At 36.6% G+C, this 21,118-nt stretch overlaps 1 protein-coding gene across 1 annotated transcript; it reads left to right on the top strand.

The window, feature by feature from the left end:
* Window positions 1–332: 332 nt before the first annotated feature.
* nim1ka (NIM1 serine/threonine protein kinase a) lies at window positions 333–20,354 on the top strand. Its single transcript, XM_051653183.1, has 6 exons — window positions 333–464; window positions 10,637–11,180; window positions 11,332–11,405; window positions 11,878–12,228; window positions 14,273–14,541; window positions 19,343–20,354. The coding sequence occupies exons 4-6, from the start codon at window positions 11,931–11,933 to the stop codon at window positions 20,096–20,098; spliced, it is 1,323 nt and encodes a 440-aa protein (XP_051509143.1). The 5' UTR covers window positions 333–464; window positions 10,637–11,180; window positions 11,332–11,405; window positions 11,878–11,930; the 3' UTR covers window positions 20,099–20,354.
* The last annotated feature ends 764 nt before the right edge of the window (window positions 20,355–21,118 follow it).

Raw genomic sequence — 21,118 nt, 5'->3', positions numbered from 1 at the left:
CTTAAAAGAAAACCTATCTTGTTCTTAATTTGCTTGCCTGTTTAAATAAAGGTAAAAGGAAAAAACGAACCATGATCAGGACCTTGGATAGTTCCAAGTTACAATTTTAACAATTGACTGGTTTTTAATTTAAAGAAAAGTCTTACAATTGTACACTATTTCCGATGTTTAAAAAAATCCAGCATTCTGTGCAGTACTCAAAGGACATTCACAATTTTAATTTAGGAATGCCCTAGTAGCCTATTGGTTTAAAACATACTTTAGTTCCACCCCTAATCAGCTGTGATTGGTTAGAAGAACTGTCTGTCAATATGCCTCCCAGTTGCTGTGATGGTTGTTTCAGTCCTCACGCATCAAATACATTCATGGTGAAGATGAAGCCAATGAGACGTACCGCGTTTAAACCGATAGAATTGTGTCGCAGAGAATGCGCACGATAATTCAATGGGTAACGCTTAAGAAAGGTAAGAAAATTGAGCGTGTTTTTAATTTTGTGATCTTCAATATTCTCATTATAAAGAGAGACCGTCATTACCATTAAATGAATCATAAAGCACGATAAATGCATATGTTTACAAATAAAAGACCTTTTAAATATTTTTTGAGATATGAATCGACATATCTTAATGTTGATTTACCTGGCATTATTACCCAGCACCGGTTGTTATGGAAGCTTAAGGGGCCGTTCACACCGAACACATTTTTGCGTCTGTCCGCGCTGTTTATTATTGTATTTATTTATATGATTTTTTATGTAAATACGCGATGGATGGACGTATTTTGATCGTTTCTGTTTTTTCAGCGTCTCGCGCAGGAGCGCCAGATTAAAAAGAACTTCAACTTTTAAAAACGAGTCTCGAGACACCCGAGTTCTGCTTTATTCGTGGCGTTGCGTCTAGCCGAATAGGTTTTTTTTTTTTTTTTTGTAAGCAAGGACGCGTTCGTTCTGAATGACCCCTAAGCTGTAATATTATTTGACGTTTTTACCGACCGTTCTGACTGAATATTTTTCAGATCCTCTGAATCACACACACGGCTGCTTGCACTTGTGATACAGAGGGTCTGAGGTGTTAATAATACGGCCACATAAGTGTTTGGACAAAAGTACAGGTGTGTGGATCTCTGAATGAATAGAACTGATCCCAAACGGCTTTTGAATGGGAATATTAATTCACTGGGGAATGGTAGGCTAATTTATGATATTGAATGATCCTTTCTAGTTTCTTCCAGATTGATGTCAACTTTTGTTCAGGCTCCTTTGATGACTCCTTAGTTGGATGACATGAAACATGGTGATAGGTCTGAGATTAAAGCTGCTTTGATGGGTCGGGAATACATTAACAGTGCACAATGCAACGGAAACATCTTTTTTGTGTTTCCATCGCATAATCTGCATGTTTTTTCCCCTCAAAGGTCCAAACATCCATTGAACTGCTTTATTACGTTCCTTATTTAAGGACTCATTAATATGGACATATTCAGACATGTATCAAAATTTGAATACATGTTCCGAAGCATGTATGATGATGCTTGTGGTTTTATGTAGCCTGCTGTTTTTTAAACACTGCCATTAGACAGCAGCCAGTTAATTTTACCGTCATAACCCTTTATACAGTTTGTTCCTCCTCATCACAAAATACATAGCTCAGGCAGATTAAATGGTCCTCCATTCAGAATGATTAATGAGCACTTTTGGAGCACAGGAGCTGTGTATAGTGGGCATCCCCTGTGGTAAACACGATTATCCCAGGATATGCTGTATATGACACAGAGCACGCTCATACGGCTCTCCCCGTTTTACAGTTCACAGAGTTGAAGTCAGAAGTTTACATACACTTAGGTTGAAGTCATTAAAACTTTTTTTACCCACTCCACAGATTTAATCTACTTTGTGCATGTCACGAGTAATTTTTGCAACAATTATTTACAGACAGATTGTTTCACTTGTAATTGACTATATCACAATTCCAGTGGGTCAGAAATTTACATACACTAAATTAACTGTGCCTTTAAGCAGCTTGGAAAATTCCAGAAAATGATAGACAATTAGCCATTTAGCTTCTGATAGGAGGTGTACCTGTGGATGTATTTTAAGGCCTACCTTCAGACTCAGTGCCTCTTTGTTTGACATCATGGGAAAATCAAAAGAAATCAGCCAAGACCTCAGAAAAAAAAAAAAAACTGTGGACCTCCAAGTCTGGTTCATCCTTGGGAGCAATTTCCAAACGCCTGAAGATACCACGTTCATCTGTAAAAACAATAGTACGCAAGTACTACAACAGCAAAGGACCTTGTGAAGATGCTGGAGGAAACAGACAGACAAGTATCTATATCCACAGTAAAACCAGTCCTATATCGACATAACCTGAGAGGCTGCTCAGCAAGGAAGAAGCCAATGTTCCAAAACCGCCATAAAAAAGCCAGACTACAGTTTGCAAGTGCACATGTGGACAAAGATCTTACTTTTTGGAGAAATATCCTCTGGTCTAATGAAACAAATATTGAACTTTGGCCATAATGACCATTGTTATGTTTGGAGGAAAAAGGGTGATGCTTGCAAGCCAAAGAACACCATCCCAACTGTGAAGCATGGGGGTGGCAGCATCATGTTGTGGGGGTGCTTTGTTGCAGGAGGGACTGGTGCATTTCGCAAAATAGATGGCATCATGAGGAAGGAAAATTATGTGGATATATTGAAGCAATATCTTAAGACATCAGCAAGAAGTTAAAGATCGGTCGCAAATGGGTCTTCCAAATGGAAAAGCAAGTTGTGGCAAAATGGCTTAAGGACAGCAAAGTCAAGGTATTGGAGTGACCATCACAAAGCCCTGACCAAAATATGATAGTAAATTTGTGGGCAGAACTGAAAAAGCGTGTGCGAGCAAGGAGGCCTACAAACCTGACTCAGTTACACCAGTTCTGTCTGGAGGAATGGGCCAAAATTCCAGCAACTTATTGTGAGAAGCTTGTGCAAGGCTACCCAAAATATTTGGCCCAAGTTAAACAATTTAAAGGCAATGCTACCAAATACTAACAAAGTGTATGTAAACTTCTGACCCACTGAGAATGTGATGGAAAAATTAAAGCTGAAATAAATCATTCTCTCTACTATTATTGTTTTTCTTTTGATTTTCCCCCCTTTTCTCCCCAATTTGGAATGCCCAATTCCCAATGTTCTCTAAGTCCTTGTGGTGGCGTAGTGACTCACCCCAATCCGGGTGGCGGAGGACGAATCTCAGTTGCCTTCGTGTCTGAGACAGTCAATCCACGCATTTAATCACGTGGCTTGTTGAACGCGTTACCACGGAGACATATCGCGTGTGGAGGCTTCACACTATTCTCCGCAGCATCCACGCACAACTCACCAAGCACCCCACCAAGAGCGAGAACCACATTATAGCAACCACGAGGAGGTTACCCCATGTGACTCTACCCTCCCTAGCAACCGGGCCAATTTGGTTACTTAGGAGACCTGGCTAGAGTCACTCAGCACACCCTATATTTGATCTCATGACTCCAGGTGTGGTAGCCAGCGTCTTTACTCGCTGAGCTACCCAGGCCCCGGACATTTCACATTCTTAAAATAAAGTAGTGATCCTAAATGAAGACAGGGAATGTTTTCTACGATTAAATGTCAGGAATTGTGAAAAACTGAGTTTAAATGTATTTGGCTAAGTTGTATGTAAACTTCTGACTTCAATTGAATGCCATGAAGATCTGCAACAAGAAACATGCAGAGGGTTTATCAACACAGCACTCATTAGTGTCTGTCTATGTTACAAACATAATCAGTGAAACTGGAGTAGAATGTTTAGAATTTTTTTTTATTTGTACCAGAATATGTAGATATTAGTAATCAAATGATCAAATTTGATGATATCTATCAAATTGCTAAATAGATTATCTGATATGTAAGTTGTCAGTGAGGTGAAATTTGACATTTGTAGCCATGTTAAGTAAATGTGAAGGCTGTATTTGCATTTGAATATTCCAGATTGGCCCCTGTGGCCCCACGCCCCCTATTGTCCCTGTCTTTTCACTACTGAGCTCTTTTTTTTCCTGTGTCCCATGTGTCTCAATCAAAACACACACAGGGGAGCTTTGTGCAGCAAGCTGTGTCTATGTGTGTGTACACAGAGGCAGAATGTGAGAGCGATATGGAGATAAAAACAAGGGCTGGAGAAGTGAGGAGATGGAGAGAGTATATTGAATAACAATTTAATGTCCATAGAAAGAGCTAGCTGATTTTGCTAGCTGAACCCTTCACATACAACAAGGCTTTTTCTCACCCAGGTTCCTCTGATGTACATGTGAAAGGTATTTATCTGTAGATAGAACATGGCTAGATTAGGTTAAAGGGCCCCTGAGGACAGGATTCATGCTTAGTGTTTTGTCCCATGGGAGAATGATGGATTTACACAGTTGAAGTAGGTACCACATCCTAAATACTGACCATGAGACACATGCTAATGGAGGTGTACCAGAGAGGACCTAAATAATGAATGTCTTTTAATTTTCCTATTTTCGAGTTGAAATTAATATACTCTTTAATGGAATAATTTACCAAAAAATGAAAATTCATAATTTATGCAATTATGCATATCATATGATATATGCAAACCTGTATGACTTCCTTTCTTGTGCAGAACACAAAATATGTTTTATTGAATATCGCAGGCCGTGTTCGCCAGTTTTGCAGAGTAGTTAAAGGGACAGTTCACCCAAAAAGGAAAATTCTGTCATCATTTACTCACACTCATGCCATCTCAGATGTGTATGACTTTCTTTCTTCTGCAGAACACAAACAAAGATTTTTAGAAGAATATCTGTAGGTCCTTACAATGCAAATGAATGGTGATCAGACCTTTGAAGCTCCAAAAATCACATAAAGGAAACCAAAAGTAATCCATAAGACTCCAGTGGTTAAATCCATTTCTTCTGAAGTGATATAAGTGTGCGTGAGAAACAGATCAATATTTAAGTAAACATTTACCATAAATTTCCACTTTCACATCTGAAAGTCACGTGTGGTGCCTGTTTAGTTTCACTTTCACATCTGAAAGTCACGTGTGGTGCCTGTTTAGTTTCACTTTCACATCTGAAAGTGAAAGGAAAAGTTGAGATTTATAGTAAAACAAGGACAGAAATATTGATCTGTATTGATCCGATTCATTTTAAAGTGTCAGTTCTTTAGTTTCGGACGGTCCATGTTAATGAACTAGTTACCATAAATGATTCACTAATTCTCTTGAGCCCCATGCAGCCTTAAAGGGACTGTGCCATAAGTCACTGTTTTCTTTTCTGTAGATAAATATTTCGTTAATTGCTTGTTTCAGTTACATAGAGTGTTTTCTAGTTTTATTAGTATGTATTAAGTTTTAATTGTTTTGTTATTTAATGTTGTCAACCAATAGTAATATTGTAGTAACTCTGACTGTAGTAACCATGTTTTTTGGTGGAAACCTACAGTAACCTACAGTTACTACAGTAATACTGAGGTGTCCATATAGTAACCCTGGTTTAACATAGTTATACTGTAGTAACCATAATTAATTTTGTAGTTACTATGGTTTTACTACAAATACCATGGTAAAAGTATGGTTACTATAGTAAATCATGTTTACCTTTCGTAAGGCAATGTCACCCAAATTCCATACATTATATTGCTATCAGGTGATATTATTGAATTAGCATAGTTATAGCATAATTATATCTAAAAATGTGTTCTGTAAATAGCTTCAATTTGGTTAACAGCTTTTTGTCAGTAGGTAGTAATGTACTTTTTCAAAAGAGTAACTTGAGTAGTTTAACGACTTTATGTTGAGTAGTTTGTAGCTTGGGAAGCGACAGTTTCAAAGTAACTTCCTCAACACACTGTTTTTTTAGCACTAAACACATGAGCCACTTTGAATGAGCTTCTCTCATAGTGCTCGTGAAAGTGCAACAGATGTCAAGATTTTCAGTGATTTTCAAAATTATTTAAATTGCAGGTTGTTTCTCAACAAACCTACCGCATGGCTTCAGAAAACTTGGAATATGACACAGGAGTCACATGGAATACTATTATGATACTTTTGGGTGCTTTTTTAATTTTTAAAGTGAGGCACTATCCACTGCTACTGAAAAGATAGCAGACAATATTCATTAAATAATACGAGTTTGGAACGACATGAGGGTTTTCAGTTTTCATATTGGGATGATCCTTTAAAGGGGTCATGATATGAGGAATCAGATTTTCCTTGATCTTTTGACATATAAAAGGTATTTGTACTATAAAAACACTGTAAGTTTCTCAAAACTTCCTACTCACTGCAAAAATGCTTTTGTTGAAGCCAAGCTGCCAAATAACTTGTTCTCTCCTTCCTCCACATTGTGATGTCACACTGTGGTAGACATTTGCATCTTACTGCCTCCACAACAACACATCAACGCCTATTTTACCTTTAATCACTTCCGTAACCCGCCCAGCAGTGGTGAGCAGTGAGTTGCCAAGAAGAGAGAGCAGGTCAGCTAAGAGCAGAGAGCCAATCATAACATTTCAGACAGACGGTCAAAATTATGGGTGGAAAATGATCATGTTTTACAAATATATGACTGTTTTTTATCCAAAAACTTTACTAATATTATAAGTGAACCTCAAGGAATATATTCAAATAATAAAAAATTAATGTTATGACCCCTTTATGTAAAGCGTTTTGGACCACATTTAAACTTCATGGGTCTTGGGTTGATTAGATAGCCAAGTGTAAATGTAACCACACTCCACAACAGACAGATTGGAGTCTGATTGCTTCAACCACATTGGGAGGCAGTTTGAGACACATGAATGCACGTTAGTAAGGTGTGAATGCATTTGACATCTACTAATTTATTTTTTGTTTGCTTGGCAACTGGGGATTTTCTTGTTGAGAGAAAACACATGCATAATGCAGACACGTGCACATCCATGCACTGAAAGGATCGTTTTTGGATTCCTGCTTGCTTTACACTTTAAAAAGAGATGTCTGTCAGTGGGTGAATCTTTACAGCCCCTTCAGCAGTCTGCATCACACATTGCACACACACATACAGTGTTTGAAGCCTGAGGAGTTTTAGTACTCATGAGAAACACCACTTTAATTTTGTGTCCTGTGCCTCAGTAATTAGAGTGTGTGAAGTAGGGGAATCAAAGAGGATCTAATCACAAATAAAAGGAAATAGGCTAAGATACAATATAAGGTAGGTCAAATACCTCAGATACATCTATTGATTCTTTTTACTTGTGTACTAAATTTTTGATTTTCCCAGTGTTGATCAGTTTTTGATTAGAGATGCACAGATTTCTATTTAAGCCTTGCTCATACAGTAGTTTTAATAAACAAAATGATGTTGTGTGCCTTGAATCATGCCCCTTATTCTTTGATTACTTCGTATGGCAGTGCTGACACTAGTGGAATTAAGCTTTTGCTTTGAGTGAGTGAATGATGGGGAATTAAACCTACTTCTCAGAAAGTCATGCTGTTTTTCATAGAAGAGTGTGGATTGCCCAATCACTGGACAGTTCTAGCAATTACTCTAAAATGTATTTTGTGGTATGCACACACACACACACACACACGCTTAGAGAGAGAAAGTTCACTCAAAACTAAAACATCTGTCATAATTTACTCACCATCATGTCGCTCCAAACCCATATAACTCTTTCTTCTGTGCAAAAAAAAAAAAGAAAAAAAAGAGATACTTAAGTCACAGTTCACTTTCATTGTACAGAAAAAAGATGCAATAAAAGTAAATGGTGTCTGAGGCTAACATACTGCCTAACATCTCCTTTTGTGTTGTACTGAAGTAAGAAAGTCATACAGATTTGAAACAACTTGAGGGTGAGTAAATAATGACAGAATTTTCATTTTGGATGAACTATTCCTTTAAAGACACATCTTCACATAAGTGTTGTTTTGTCACATTTTTATAAAACTTGTTTTTAACACAGGGAGTTTACTCATTAAGAATAAAACCAGAAAGGTTTGGGTCTATTACATACGTCAAAGAACCCTGTTGCAAAACCAAGCTCAGCAGCTTATATCAGCATCTGCACCTGCGAGGGAGACATTGTAACACAAGTGTATGTGCAGGTGTGAGAAGAAACTGCATCAATTCAACACTCCCATGGTTCTTTGTACAAATGCGTTTTGCACACGTTACTAGATTTTTACATTTTCTATAAACATGAGTGATGCTTGGGGATGCAAAAATCAAAAATATTTTATCCAATCTGGATTAAATTATTTTAAAAATCCTTTTCTAATAAACAATCATTGGTCAAAAAGCATGGGAACCCTGTTGATATATCATTGAAATGGGCTTATTTGTAGGTTGATTGTTATGTTTATGAACATAACCGCCTTGATACTATTGTGCTGTGATTAGTTGCCATGGCATTGCTGTGCAGTTGCTAAAGGTGTTCTGGATGGTTGTTAGGTTGTTGCTTACTGGCCCAGGTTGAAAGAACCCAGCCCTAAGTCTCTGTTATATTCTGTTCCATAGATATGGCCCATATCCCTCCTTCATTTTTGTCTGAAAAGCAAACACTTTTGTCTGATCACTTAGAAAAGTAATAGCCACATTATTTTATGTCTGTAGCACAAATGGTGCAGGACAAGTTAAATGCCAAAGTTCAGTATTTATGTTTAGGGGTTTGTTCAAATCCCTAATCACTAAGATTAAGCGATTTTAATAGTGATGCTTGCTACTTATCTTATAATTCAGAACAGTTGGTCAGTAGTACCAGAAATATGTTTATATTCATTAACCTTTAAGCTTGGATCCGCGAGAAAAAAATAATTATTAAAATATTTATAAATGCAGTCTTGACCAAAACAAAGATAGGTATTGTTTGAAAGCTTAAAGACTCTACTTTACAATGCATGTAGGCATTTTGACCAAAACTACACAAGTGCTTTGAAATTTGCTGACAAATCAGAAATGTTAAGTTTTGATAATTTATTAATAAATTTGCACTGCACATATTATTGTAATCTGTAAAAACATAAAACTGATCAAATAGCCATGTGTCATATGTCGTTGGAAAGCTCTCAAAGGGTAGAGTACAATCAGCCTATTTGTTGTACTCACAGACAAAAATATAGCGAGTAATAGCTAAGTACATGTCTTTGACATTCATGTTCCATGTAAACAGGTGTTGCAGAGGAGGTGGTTATCTTTAAAACAAGCCCACATACAACTTAATCAGATGCATTGATCATTAGATAATCCACACGAAGCACAATGTGCACACAACACATAATGCATCTGGCTAAAACACATTAGCTTTCCTGGATCAGATGACTTTATCGGAAGTGATGTAGTACGTTGTCCAGCATCATGGAACACTAAACCAGTCGTATTAGGATTCAGATCGCTGCAACCAGAGGAGGAAATCATCCAAATATGGGCAGAGAGGATTGTTCACTCTAATTACATGTGGCCACCAGGAGATGGTGCCATATACATGATACAGACTCAATGATGGTTCAGATGACACAGAATGGAAATCAATAAGATCTCGTTATTCTGCCTGCATGCTTTGGAGAGAGAGCATACCTTTAGTAATGATTGTTTTTGCATGTGTAAATAGTTTTTATGTACAATTATTATGTTTTATTTGTTTTGAGAGGCTTTGGAAATATTGAGACGTTTTTTGATAAATTATATTTGTAATGCTGTAACTTTTGATTGCTTTCTCATATCAAAACAAAATTGTATTCGGTTACAGGTGACATGATTGGGAACAAAACAAAAGAGCTACCTTATTTTCACCCTGAGATATATAATGTCAAATCAGAAGAATAAAAAAAGTACATTTTTGGCTCAATTTTATTTTATTTTTTTAACAGTTCCTCAGCCTGAGAGTCTCAGAATTTATATAATTAAAAAAATTGAAAGTTTTCTTTAAAATGATACAAGACTTTTGACCCTCTCTTTTTTTGCTTTGTTTTTTGGTGGAGTTAAAAGCCTTTAATTTTGGGCAGGCCACTGAAACAGGAGATCTGTAAAAACACCCTCAGAGCTTAAATGGTGAAAGAGTTTATAAGTATTTTGCTGTCAGTAAGATTAGATATATTCTGTTATTGCTGCATACCTCATAATATTGGAGGTACAGCATGGAGTAATGAGTGTGTAATGCAGGTTTGATGTATGCTCGGTGGGTCTAGAGAGAGTGAAGTGAGAGCACTCTGTGTTCTTTCGTATATTCTTCTCTTTAGGGACGTTGTGGAATCTCCATCAGCAAACTCATCCTAATTACATCCTGAAACACACACACACACACACACACACACAAACATATATATACAAACACACATTTTCAGTAACATCTCAGATTCAGTTGTAGTAAGAAATTCAATGAATATGTATAAATATATTTGTATAATATAAAAGGTTATTAATATGTATTTTTTATTAAGCAAATAATTTTTAGGATGTCTTTACAAAATCCAAATTTATCTCAAATTAATCCATTGTAAACAGTGTTTCTGTCCTCTTTGTGAGAACAGCTAAACCAAGTGTTGTACTTGGCTTACCTAAAGGAGAGGTGAGGTAAGGACAGAGTAAAAATAGTGCCATGATCTTTATTTATTCTTTATCTCTCTCTCCCCAGGGAAAAGGCCATCCAATAGTTACAAGTTGGAGACTTAAGGACCACTAAAAAAGGCAGGGATTAGGATCTGTGTACACACTAATCCCGGCAGAAGATGAGAGAGTGAGTGGGAAGCAAAGAAATAAAGCACAGATAAACAAATGTGAGGGAGTGGCTAATTCTGAATGACCAACCCGTCAAAGATGTTAAATGGGAGGAAACAACATGCAAGAGGCCAGCGCCAAAGAGAGCAGTGTGGATCCTCGTTATAGCACCCAGGCAACAATCACAGCCTTTTTGCTACTCCACTCTGATCTCTGGTCTATTTTTATCCTTGGTTGAGGCAGCGCGCCAATTAAATCAGGCATATCTGGTGAGGGTCGAGCAGATGCAGGATTGAGAGAAAGGGAAAGTTCTCTGTGCACCTAGCTGCTGGGCTGAAGAAAAAGACGTCCCTTAACATCTGCTTGTTTGCGCTTGGATATGTGTGTAACCTTGAGCTGAGATGTGACGATAAAGAGCTTGTTTTGTAAATTGTCGCAGGAGTTCTGGACAACATGTGAAGGTGAGAAAGGTTGCACTTATCTGTTATTGTCAGAGTTGAAGTGTAATAATATATTTTTTCAAGTTGGCCATTCGTTGTGAATTTAGTTTATTAAAATTAAGTATTTTCAAATAGTTTTCAATTAATTTGTATTATTCACAACTTGATACAGGGTAACCATGTTCATGGAAAACCTGGAAATATGAGAAAATGTGGAAATTCGGACAAGTCATGGAAATTTCTATAGTGAGTATACATTTTTCACATTATGCTCGACTCTATAATATTTTTTTAGCCAGAAATTGTGACCTTTTTAATGCAATCTCCATAAAATGATTTATAAAATCATTGTCCAGTAATCATGAACAACTGGAAAGTCATGGAATTTAAATGGTCAAAAAGTGTGGGATCCCTGTTGATATTACATTAAAATTGACTTATTTGTAGGTAGGTTGTTATTTATAAAGCTCTGTAGATGTTACATGTTACATATTTCTCATTCAATGTCAGAGAAATAAATAAAAGCAGCGAAGGTCAGATCAATAGATCAATAAGCCAGCTGCGGTTTCTCTACCTCCTTATTTTCCACCTACTCTTTCTCTGTGGTTGAAATTGTGCAATTTTAAATAGTTAAATCTTGGCGTTATTCATTCTGTCCTGACATCTCATTTTGTTGTCCTCTAATTCTGATAGAGTGTGTATTGATTCGCATCTTTAGGTGCTGCCTTAGTTCCAGGTTTCTTGCCATGAGCTAAGCCCCCCAGTGGCAGGATGACTGCCGTCTACCCGGCTGGGGGGGTTTCGGTTGGGGGCTCGGCTCTGGCCACGGTTCCCCAGCGTTACACACGATGGAGTCGACAGGACAGCTCCGACATCTGCACGGACGATGAGGGGACCCAGTCACGTCGTCTTACTCCGCTGGAAAAGCTAAATTTGGATATGTGCCAAGATGAGAAGATGGTGAGAGAGCTCACGTTGGGCCGCCGCATCGGCTTCTACAAGATCCGCGGTGAGATCGGCTGTGGAAACTTTTCTCACGTCAAGCTAGGCATCCACGCTCTGACGAAAGGTGTGTGTCTATGTAATGTAATTGATGGTTAGTTCATTTGACCTTTTTGTAAAAGTGACTGTGTAAATCACCCCAAAATCAAAAGAAATATAATTATAATTATTTAAGTTTAAATTAAAATTAGGGATATAATTCTAAGAAATAATAAAAGAAGGCTGTTTTGCTTAAAATTCTTCTTTTTTTTTAAAAAAGGTGGCAAGGTAGCCTTTAACCCCACACTTTGGTAATATAGGGACAATAGTTAAAGGGCAAAATTTGTCAATTAGACAAATACTTTTTAGACAACAAGAGCTTTTTGAGTAACAAATTAAGATTAAAAAAAAAAAGTCATTTTAGAAAAGGGTGCAACTTTTTCTTTTAATTTCAATCACATTTAGCATTTCATGGCATCTCAAATATTCTATAAACAAATTAATCTCCACTGTAATTGGACCAGTCAGTGTGAGCACACTTTGAACATTTTATAATAACAAATCTATTCCCCCCACTTAAGAAAAACAATATGTTTTATGGGGGCATTTAGCCCCAGCAACAGGGGGGCTTTTTACCCCAAATACCATCCTTTTTTGGACAGTTATTGAAAATTTTTATTTTGAATTTTTTTTATTCTGAAAATGACAAATAAGTATTCTGTCTTAAAATATATGTGATAATTTCAGCGATTCTCATTAGCTACATACATTTTCAAAATTTATAATAATATTAAATATTGGATCTTAAAAAATGTGGATGTTATTATAAAATGTTCAAAATGGGCTCACACTGACTGATCCAATTACAATAGAGATTAATTTGTTCATAGAATATTTGTTTCAAACAGAAAATATGTTTATTTTCTTACTCCATTGGCAAATCGTTTTTTCTTAGAGCCACAGCAGATATTGAAGTGAGGGTTTAGAATGACATTACATATCGCATGTCATACCATATCTGATATCTTAAGACAAAACTACTCAGAGGTCTCTCTTTTATTATAATGGAGCCATATATAAGCCATATACTGTATATACAGAAACGGTCATATATATTATGCAAAAACAATAAATGCTTATGTAGGCCCTGTCAAATGACAGAAAATGCATTTAAGGGATAGTTTACCCAAAATTATGTCATCATTTACTCCCCATATTGTTGTTCCAAACCTGTTTGACTTTCTTTCTTCCATAGAACACAAAAGAAGATGTTAGGCAGTATGTTAGCCTCAGTCACCATTTGCTTTCATTGCATCTTTTTCCATACAATTAAAGTGAATTGTGACTGAAGCTAACATTCAGCTTAAAGGAATAGTTCACCCAAAATGATTGTATCAAATTGTCTCATCATTTCCTCACGCTCATGCCATCCCAGATGTGTAAGACTTTCTTTCTTCTGCTGAACACAAATGAAGACTTTTAGAAGAATCTTTCCACTCTGTAGGTCCATAAAATGCAAGTGAATGGTAGCCAGAAATCTGAAGGTCCAAAAAGCACATAAAAGCAGCATAGAAGTGACCATACGACTCCAGTTGCTTCATCCATATCTTCAAAAGCGATATAATAGGTGTGGGAGAAACAGATCAATATTTAAGTTTTTTTTTTTTTTTTTACTATAAATCTCCACTTTCAACTAAAATGAAACAGGTGCCACATGTGACTTTCAGATGTGAATATGACAGTGGAGATTTATAGTAAAAAAGATTACTTTTATGTTGCTTTTATATGCTTTTTGGCCACCATTCACTTGACAAACAGAGCTGAGATACTCTTCTAAAAATCTTTGTTTGTTTTCTGCAGAAGAATGAAAGTCTCAAACATCTGGGACGGGATGAGGGTGAGTAAATGATGATAGAATTTTCATTTTTGGGTGAACCATCCCTTTAACACCATCTTTTGTGGTCCACGGAAGACAATAAGTCATACAGGTTTGGAACAAACATGATGTGAGTAAAATGATGACAACATTTGTATTTTTTAGTGAATTATCCCTTGAAGTCCCAAGGACAAAAAAAGATGAATATTTCATGATTAATTAACTGAAATACAGCTGTTTTTGTTGTCATCCATAGACAAAGTAGCCATTAAGATCTTGGACAAGACCAAGCTCGATCAGAAGACCCAAAGGCTGCTCTCCCGGGAGATTTCCAGCATGGAAAAGCTGCACCATCCAAATATCATCCGTCTTTATGAGGTAGTGGAGACTCTGACCCGTCTGCACCTGGTCATGGAGTACGCAAGCGGAGGGGAGCTCTATACAAAGATCAACACTGAGGGGAAGCTCTCCGACATAGACAGCAAGATTGTCTTCTCTCAGGTTCTCTCAGCTGTAAAGCATATGGTGAGTTGTTTAGGAAGCAAATGATGTGTGTTTAGACTGAGAGCCATGAATATACTGTGGCTCCAAAAAGTACACTTCAGCCAAACTTCATACTCATACAAATGTATGAATGTCTTTAACTTAAGAAAAAGAAAAAAAATATCAAGCCAAATGTTATATATTTTAAAGAAATTAAAACTTTGTTCATCATTGTGAAACATGTCCTTAGTTAATTTGATGAACTACACCTATGGTTACTCTGCTAGGAAACTTGTGTGAACTTAAACAGTGATCCATTGGTTAAAGGTGCACACCGTAAATTTTTCCTCATTAAAAAAGTTGTACTCAATAAATAAATTGTAATTTTGAAACATATATATATATATAAGATCATGACCACTCACATTAAAATGAAGACTTCAGTCATATCAGTAACCTTTTAAAAGTGGTTTTATTCTACATGGAGAGGGTCTCCTCATTAGGGGCTGCCATGTTAAGCTGGCTCTACACTAGCAGACTCAATACAACTCGTTTTGGCCGAGGGTGTCACACATGCAGACTCAGGATTCCCACACGTCCTGGAAAACCTGGAATTTTGCAATGTAGTTTTCCAGTCATGGAAAAGTCATGGAAAATGAGAAAAATACCTAAATGTCCTGAAGAATAATTATTTGTCCTCAAATATTTTAGCATAACTAAACAGTTTGATTGTGTTGCTACAGTCAAAATACTATTTTAAAGATTTACACATTTCAGTTTCATAACAAAATTCCATCAAATTGAATTGTGTAATCTTTAATACATTTTTATTAATTACATTTTTTAAACATTACACAATTCAGTATGATGGAATTTTGGTATTAAATTAAAATGCGTAAATCTTAAAAATAGGCTAAAATATTTTTTGATTGTAACAAGGCTTTTGTTACATGTACAAAAACATGGTAACGATTGGGACTCTGGATAGGTGTAAAATACACTAATTCATATTGTTTTGTCACTGCCGGCGGCTGCGCATTGAAACAACATCAACAGTTGACTGTCATGAAAGAAACCCAGTCAGGTACATTCTCTGCTAATCCTCTGTCATCTCTGCTTTGCTCCAACTAAATAGTTTAAGTCAAGTCATTTTTATTTGTAAAGCACTTTGCACAACACACATTGTTTCAAAGCAGCTTTAAGGAAATCATGCATTAACAAAAACAAAACAAAAAATTAAACCGCAATATCTATAATGTCTTACAGTGATCATTGTGTAAAATATTCATATTGTTCAAAATGTGATTTTTTTTTTCATTCCAAAACATTGCTGTGTTAACTACAAAAACATTTGAGTTGTAAACTTAAGACAACGATGACAGTCAGACCGCTGTTTAAAAAAAAAAAAATGAATTTACACTCGAGGTGGTAGCGTGGTGTTTCAGCCTTTACACCTTGGGATGTGAATACATTTTCAATAATTCAACAATCAGAGTCCACTTACTGCGGTTACCACATGAAGGGCCTTATGATTTCCATGATGCAGAAAACATGGACGGAATCATTGAATCCAGTCATAAAATAAAATTGCATTAGCTATAAAACTCGGAATGTGACAGAATTTGAAATATTTAAAGGTGCTGTAAGCGATTTTTTTGTTTTTCATGGAAAGTTATGCAAAAATCTTTCCTACTCCCTGAAAGATATGATTTAAATAAGTGTCATGAGATATCTTACCAGTCTTTGTGACAGCTCTAGACTCTGTAAACAGCAAACAAAAATGTGTCCGTGGGCCGCAGTCTCTGACACTTGTAAATGATTTTGCACGTTCTCATAGTATAGTAGTTTCAGCTAATTATTGAGGCGGAATGCCATTTGTATGCCATTTTGTTCATAACAGTTGTCAGTTGAGGGTGCTATTTTGCTGATGTTGTTTTAACAACTGCATCTGCTTGGTGTCGGTCTCAATTAAGCTCATTTGGTATCTTTGAAGTGCGGGGTTTTGGAAAGAAACCCATGGCTAATCCAACGGCTCAGCTTGTGGGAATTTCAGAACAGCTAAAATCGCTTACAGCACCTTTAAGACAAAAATTAATGTCTGAATGCACAATTAATCCAATTAAAAAAGATATGCCCTGTTATGATTATTAAACCGCAAAAGGTTGTGATTTAATAAATAAATTAATAAATATATTATGTGCATTTGCTGGTTTCTTCAAAATGAATGTGTGAAGTCACATGCTCATTCACTGAAAACACCTCATCATAATCATCATGCAAGCTGAAGTGCGTGGCATATACAGATTACATTTTTATTTAGTTAAATCACAGCTTTTTACATTGGGCCATGTAGCAAACTGGTTATTGGGAGGTGAGAAACCCATACCTTTAAAGCTTTAGATTTTAATGGAAAATGAGGGGGAAAAAAGACAAAAATATATTACTTCTTTATTGTAATGTAATGTTTATGTAAATTAATAATAATAATAATAATAATAATAATTTATTAATTTAAAGCAATATCTCACATCTGTGATGTTCTGTTTTGTGGCACTTAATTTGCCAAAAATATCTCCAGTGTTGTCTGAGATTGTGTTGTGAGGATTTTGTATAAAAGCACTTTGCTTATGCATTATGTTGAAAAATATATTTAAAATCATTTTATATTTTTATTTGATTCAAGTTTTGATAAATTTGTGTGACTAGACTTCCTTTTGATAATAAAATTTAATTAAACTGTCAAATACGGAATTCAGAGAAAAATAACCTTCCAATAACTACAATATACATCATGACCTTTTGTGTGTTTATAACCCGTGTGACATATTACACCTGTTTGGCACATGAAATGTCCTGGAAAATTGTGCCTTGAAAAGAGTGGGAACCCTGAGACTGTTTTGTTGAGATCTCGCTCTCTTCAGTCAGAGGTATGACACACTTGTCAATTAAAAATGGTGGAGGGGTGACACATAAGAAATCACTGCAACTATCTCTCTCTGACAAAATTACAACATGAATAAAACTGCAATTGCAATAGAGTGATTTGTGGCATTTTTAGATCTGTAGCTTGCTTGATTGTTCCGAAACAGGGGCATTGCATTTTCTTCATGGTTGGCTTTCACAAGGTTATATTTTGAAATGCACCAAAACTGTAAAATGTCCATCAAAGTTATTTTTAACTGTCATTAGTTGCTTTTGCATTATTTCTGCAGAATGACAGAATCACTATGGATTTTAATCAGCGTTTCTGATGATATGCAGCTGAGTACGATAAAAAAAAAGTTCAGATCAGCTTGTCATCTTGTCAGTTCTTCTCAGTGACAGAATGATTTTTTTCTAACAAAACAGATGTGGGTTTCAGTGCTTGAATCTATTAACTCAGCAGGGAGTCCTGATGGTCAAGTGATTAACACCTCCCATCCAGAGGTGCTAATGGGTGCTCTGTATCGCTCTGCCTGGCCGGTGATTATGTTAATGAAGCGACCACCTGAAAATCATTGGAAAAATCAGCTAGTGTAGAGCCAGCTTTAGTATCACATGACCATTGTATACTACTCGCTTAATCTCAGTAACAGCCCTGTTATTGGATTCTTTCACACAGGGATTAAATGAATCATGGCTGACCATGAATAGTGAATTTCAACAATGGCGTCCACAACTGAAAACTATTGATTTTAAATGATGCTGCATTCATGCCCCTAGAGGTCAGTATAAGTCCAAAATGACATACAAAAATGACTCAGTGCACCCAAATTCTTTCTAGCAAGTTAGTCCACTGGTGGCCATCTTTGGAATGCTCTCGGGCAACTATTTTCCTTTGTATACAAGCAGCATACAAGAACAGCTCCTATCTACTTGAATGGGGAAAGACTGATCTCTCCAAATGATTGGTCAAGATTACGATCAAAGAACTTATTTCAAATCAGCAGTAAAATCTGACAACACTGGAATCATAAAATGTGCTTCTTTACATCAGATTACAAAAAAAAAAAAAAAAAAAAAAAAATTCCCAGCTTGTCTAGGAATTGCACGTTCTCGAGTTGATTGACAGGTGATGTCTGTATCTAAAAGGTGACTGGCTCTTTTACCTGTAAGGTGGGACTTCCTGTCTACAACCGTTGGGTGTTCCAATTTCTCCCATTCATTTTAATAGAAGTGGCCCGTCTCTGCTACATAGTCTCTGGTGTAACGTTAAAAGTAACTAAAAAAAAAAAAAAAAAAAAAGGCTCAAAAAAGGTAGCATCATTTATTTGCATATGCCTCTTGGTTTTGATTTGTTTTTTGTAATCTATGCAGTGAAATTCATGCATTTTAAGGGTGACTTGAGTGTCCAGATTTAAATCAAGGAGGTAATTCATTATAATTGTAGGACAAATGCATACTTTGTTGACCCTCCCTTTCAAGCTTCATATTCTCAATTTGATTCATCTTGTCTGCTTTTCCTGGTCTCTCATTTCTGCTGAAGCTTATGTTGTGTTTTGGTTGCTGGTCCCCCAGCAATGGATGATGGTGACCCTATCAGGCTTTTAAATTAGCCTAACCAGCTTCATGGAAATACCATGCTCGTCAACCAGCTTTACCAGCTAGACCAGCACTGAACCAGCACTAACTAGCATAAACCAGCCTTGACCAGCATGAGAATTGCATGCTGGCTAGGCTGGTCTTTGTAGCAGGGATGCCTGTCAGATTGTTGTCTACTTTATATGATTTGTATCTGATTTAATACTGTATAGATATGCTAAGACTTCTAAATATAAAATTGAGTATACAGTTTAATCAGTTAATTTATCAGCCTTGTGACTCAAAATATCTTAAAAATATTGTTTATCTTTCCCTAATGCAGCATGACAACAACATTATCCACAGGGACCTGAAAGCAGAGAATGTTTTTTACACCTGTAGCACCTGTGTTAAAGTGGGAGACTTTGGCTTCAGCACCATCAGCCGTCGTGACGAGACCCTTAACACCTTCTGCGGTTCTCCCCCTTATGCGGCCCCTGAGCTCTTCAGAGATGAACACTACATAGGCGCTTGTGTGGACATCTGGGCATTGGGTGTCATGCTCTTCTTCATGGTGACTGGCACCATGCCCTTCCGTGCCGAAACGGTAGCCAAGCTAAAGCGCTATATCCTGGATGGGGCATACACAGTGCCTACGTGGGTACCAGAACCTTGCCAGAAACTGATCCGGGGCATTCTGCAACCCCAGCCAGCTGACCGCTACAGTGTAGAACAGATGATGGGCTGTGAGTGGCTGCTGCCTGTGGAGTTTCCCAAAGCCATTGAGCCGTTTAAATTGGACCCACTCCACCTGGCTGAAACTGGGCCAGGGCAGCTAGAGGAGCATGAGATAGAGCTGAGGAACGCCCTGGAGACACTTGGAATCACCGCAGACCACATTCGTAACAACCAGGGCAAAGACTGCAGGAGCTCCATCACTGGGGTATATCGTATTCTCTTACACCGGGCACACAAACGACAAGCAGTGGAGAGCATGCCAGTAGTTACCCATGTAGTGAATGGAAATGAAGCTAAAAAAGACCGTTTGAAGGTATACAGGAGCCTTAGACATACATCTAAACTCTGCATCATTCTGTGATGCTAAAAGCTGGGCAACCTTTGATATATATTAGGAATGGATTACTCACTGGAACTTAGCTAGTTTTGTTTGATATACCTCTTTTTGTTATCTTTTTTCATTGAAATTAGATCAACTAATGCTTCTAATAAAGTAGTCTAATTTAAAGGAAAGTGTGATTGCAGCTGGTCTGAGTGTTTTGAAAGTGAGCGAAGCAAGACTATTGTCTTGATGTCATGGATTTATCATGTCTTGTTTATATATGTAATAAAGTTCTTTGGACTGCATTGTTTTAAATTGTATGAATACTGGGAAATTTAAGGGGCTCATTAATAGCTGATTGGAGAAACATCAATATGTCCTTTTTAATTATCAATCTCCATTTTCACTTTCACATTCTTTTTTTTTTTTTGTCGATTCGTATTCTTCATGCTTATCGCCTCCTATGTGCAGGGAGGAGAATAAATGGTAAAAACTTAAATATTAAGTATTATTTAGACTTAAATATTGATCTGTTTCTCACCCACACCTATCATATAGCTTCCAAAGGTATGGGTTTAACCACTGGAGTCTTATGGATTACTTTTATGCTGCCTTATGTGCGTTTTGGAGCTTCAAAGTTCTTGCCACCATACACTTGAATTGTAAGGACCAATAGAGCTGAGATATTTTTCTAAAAACCTTTGTTTGTGTTCAGCAGAAGAAAGTAAGTCATACACATCTGGGATGGCATGAGGGTGAGTAAATGATGAGAGAATTTTCATTTTTGGGTGAATTATTCCTTTATGAAGAAATGTTAATATTGTGCAAAATGATGATGAAATAGTGATTGATAATTTATATTTCATATTATTATTTTAACCTATATTTTAACACTATTTTTCATATATTAAAATATACCTAGAGGACTGAATTAGACACTAAATGATATAAGCTTCCCATGAATAATAAACAATGTAACAGGCAGACAGACATGAGTAGTAGGACAATATTCCATGGAATAGTGTGGAATATATACAGTAATAATATCATAATATACCA

This window comes from Myxocyprinus asiaticus, chromosome 24 (genome assembly GCF_019703515.2).
Source record: "Myxocyprinus asiaticus isolate MX2 ecotype Aquarium Trade chromosome 24, UBuf_Myxa_2, whole genome shotgun sequence".
NCBI lineage: Eukaryota > Metazoa > Chordata > Actinopteri > Cypriniformes > Catostomidae > Myxocyprinus > Myxocyprinus asiaticus.
This window is presented reverse-complemented; position numbering and strand designations above follow the sequence as displayed.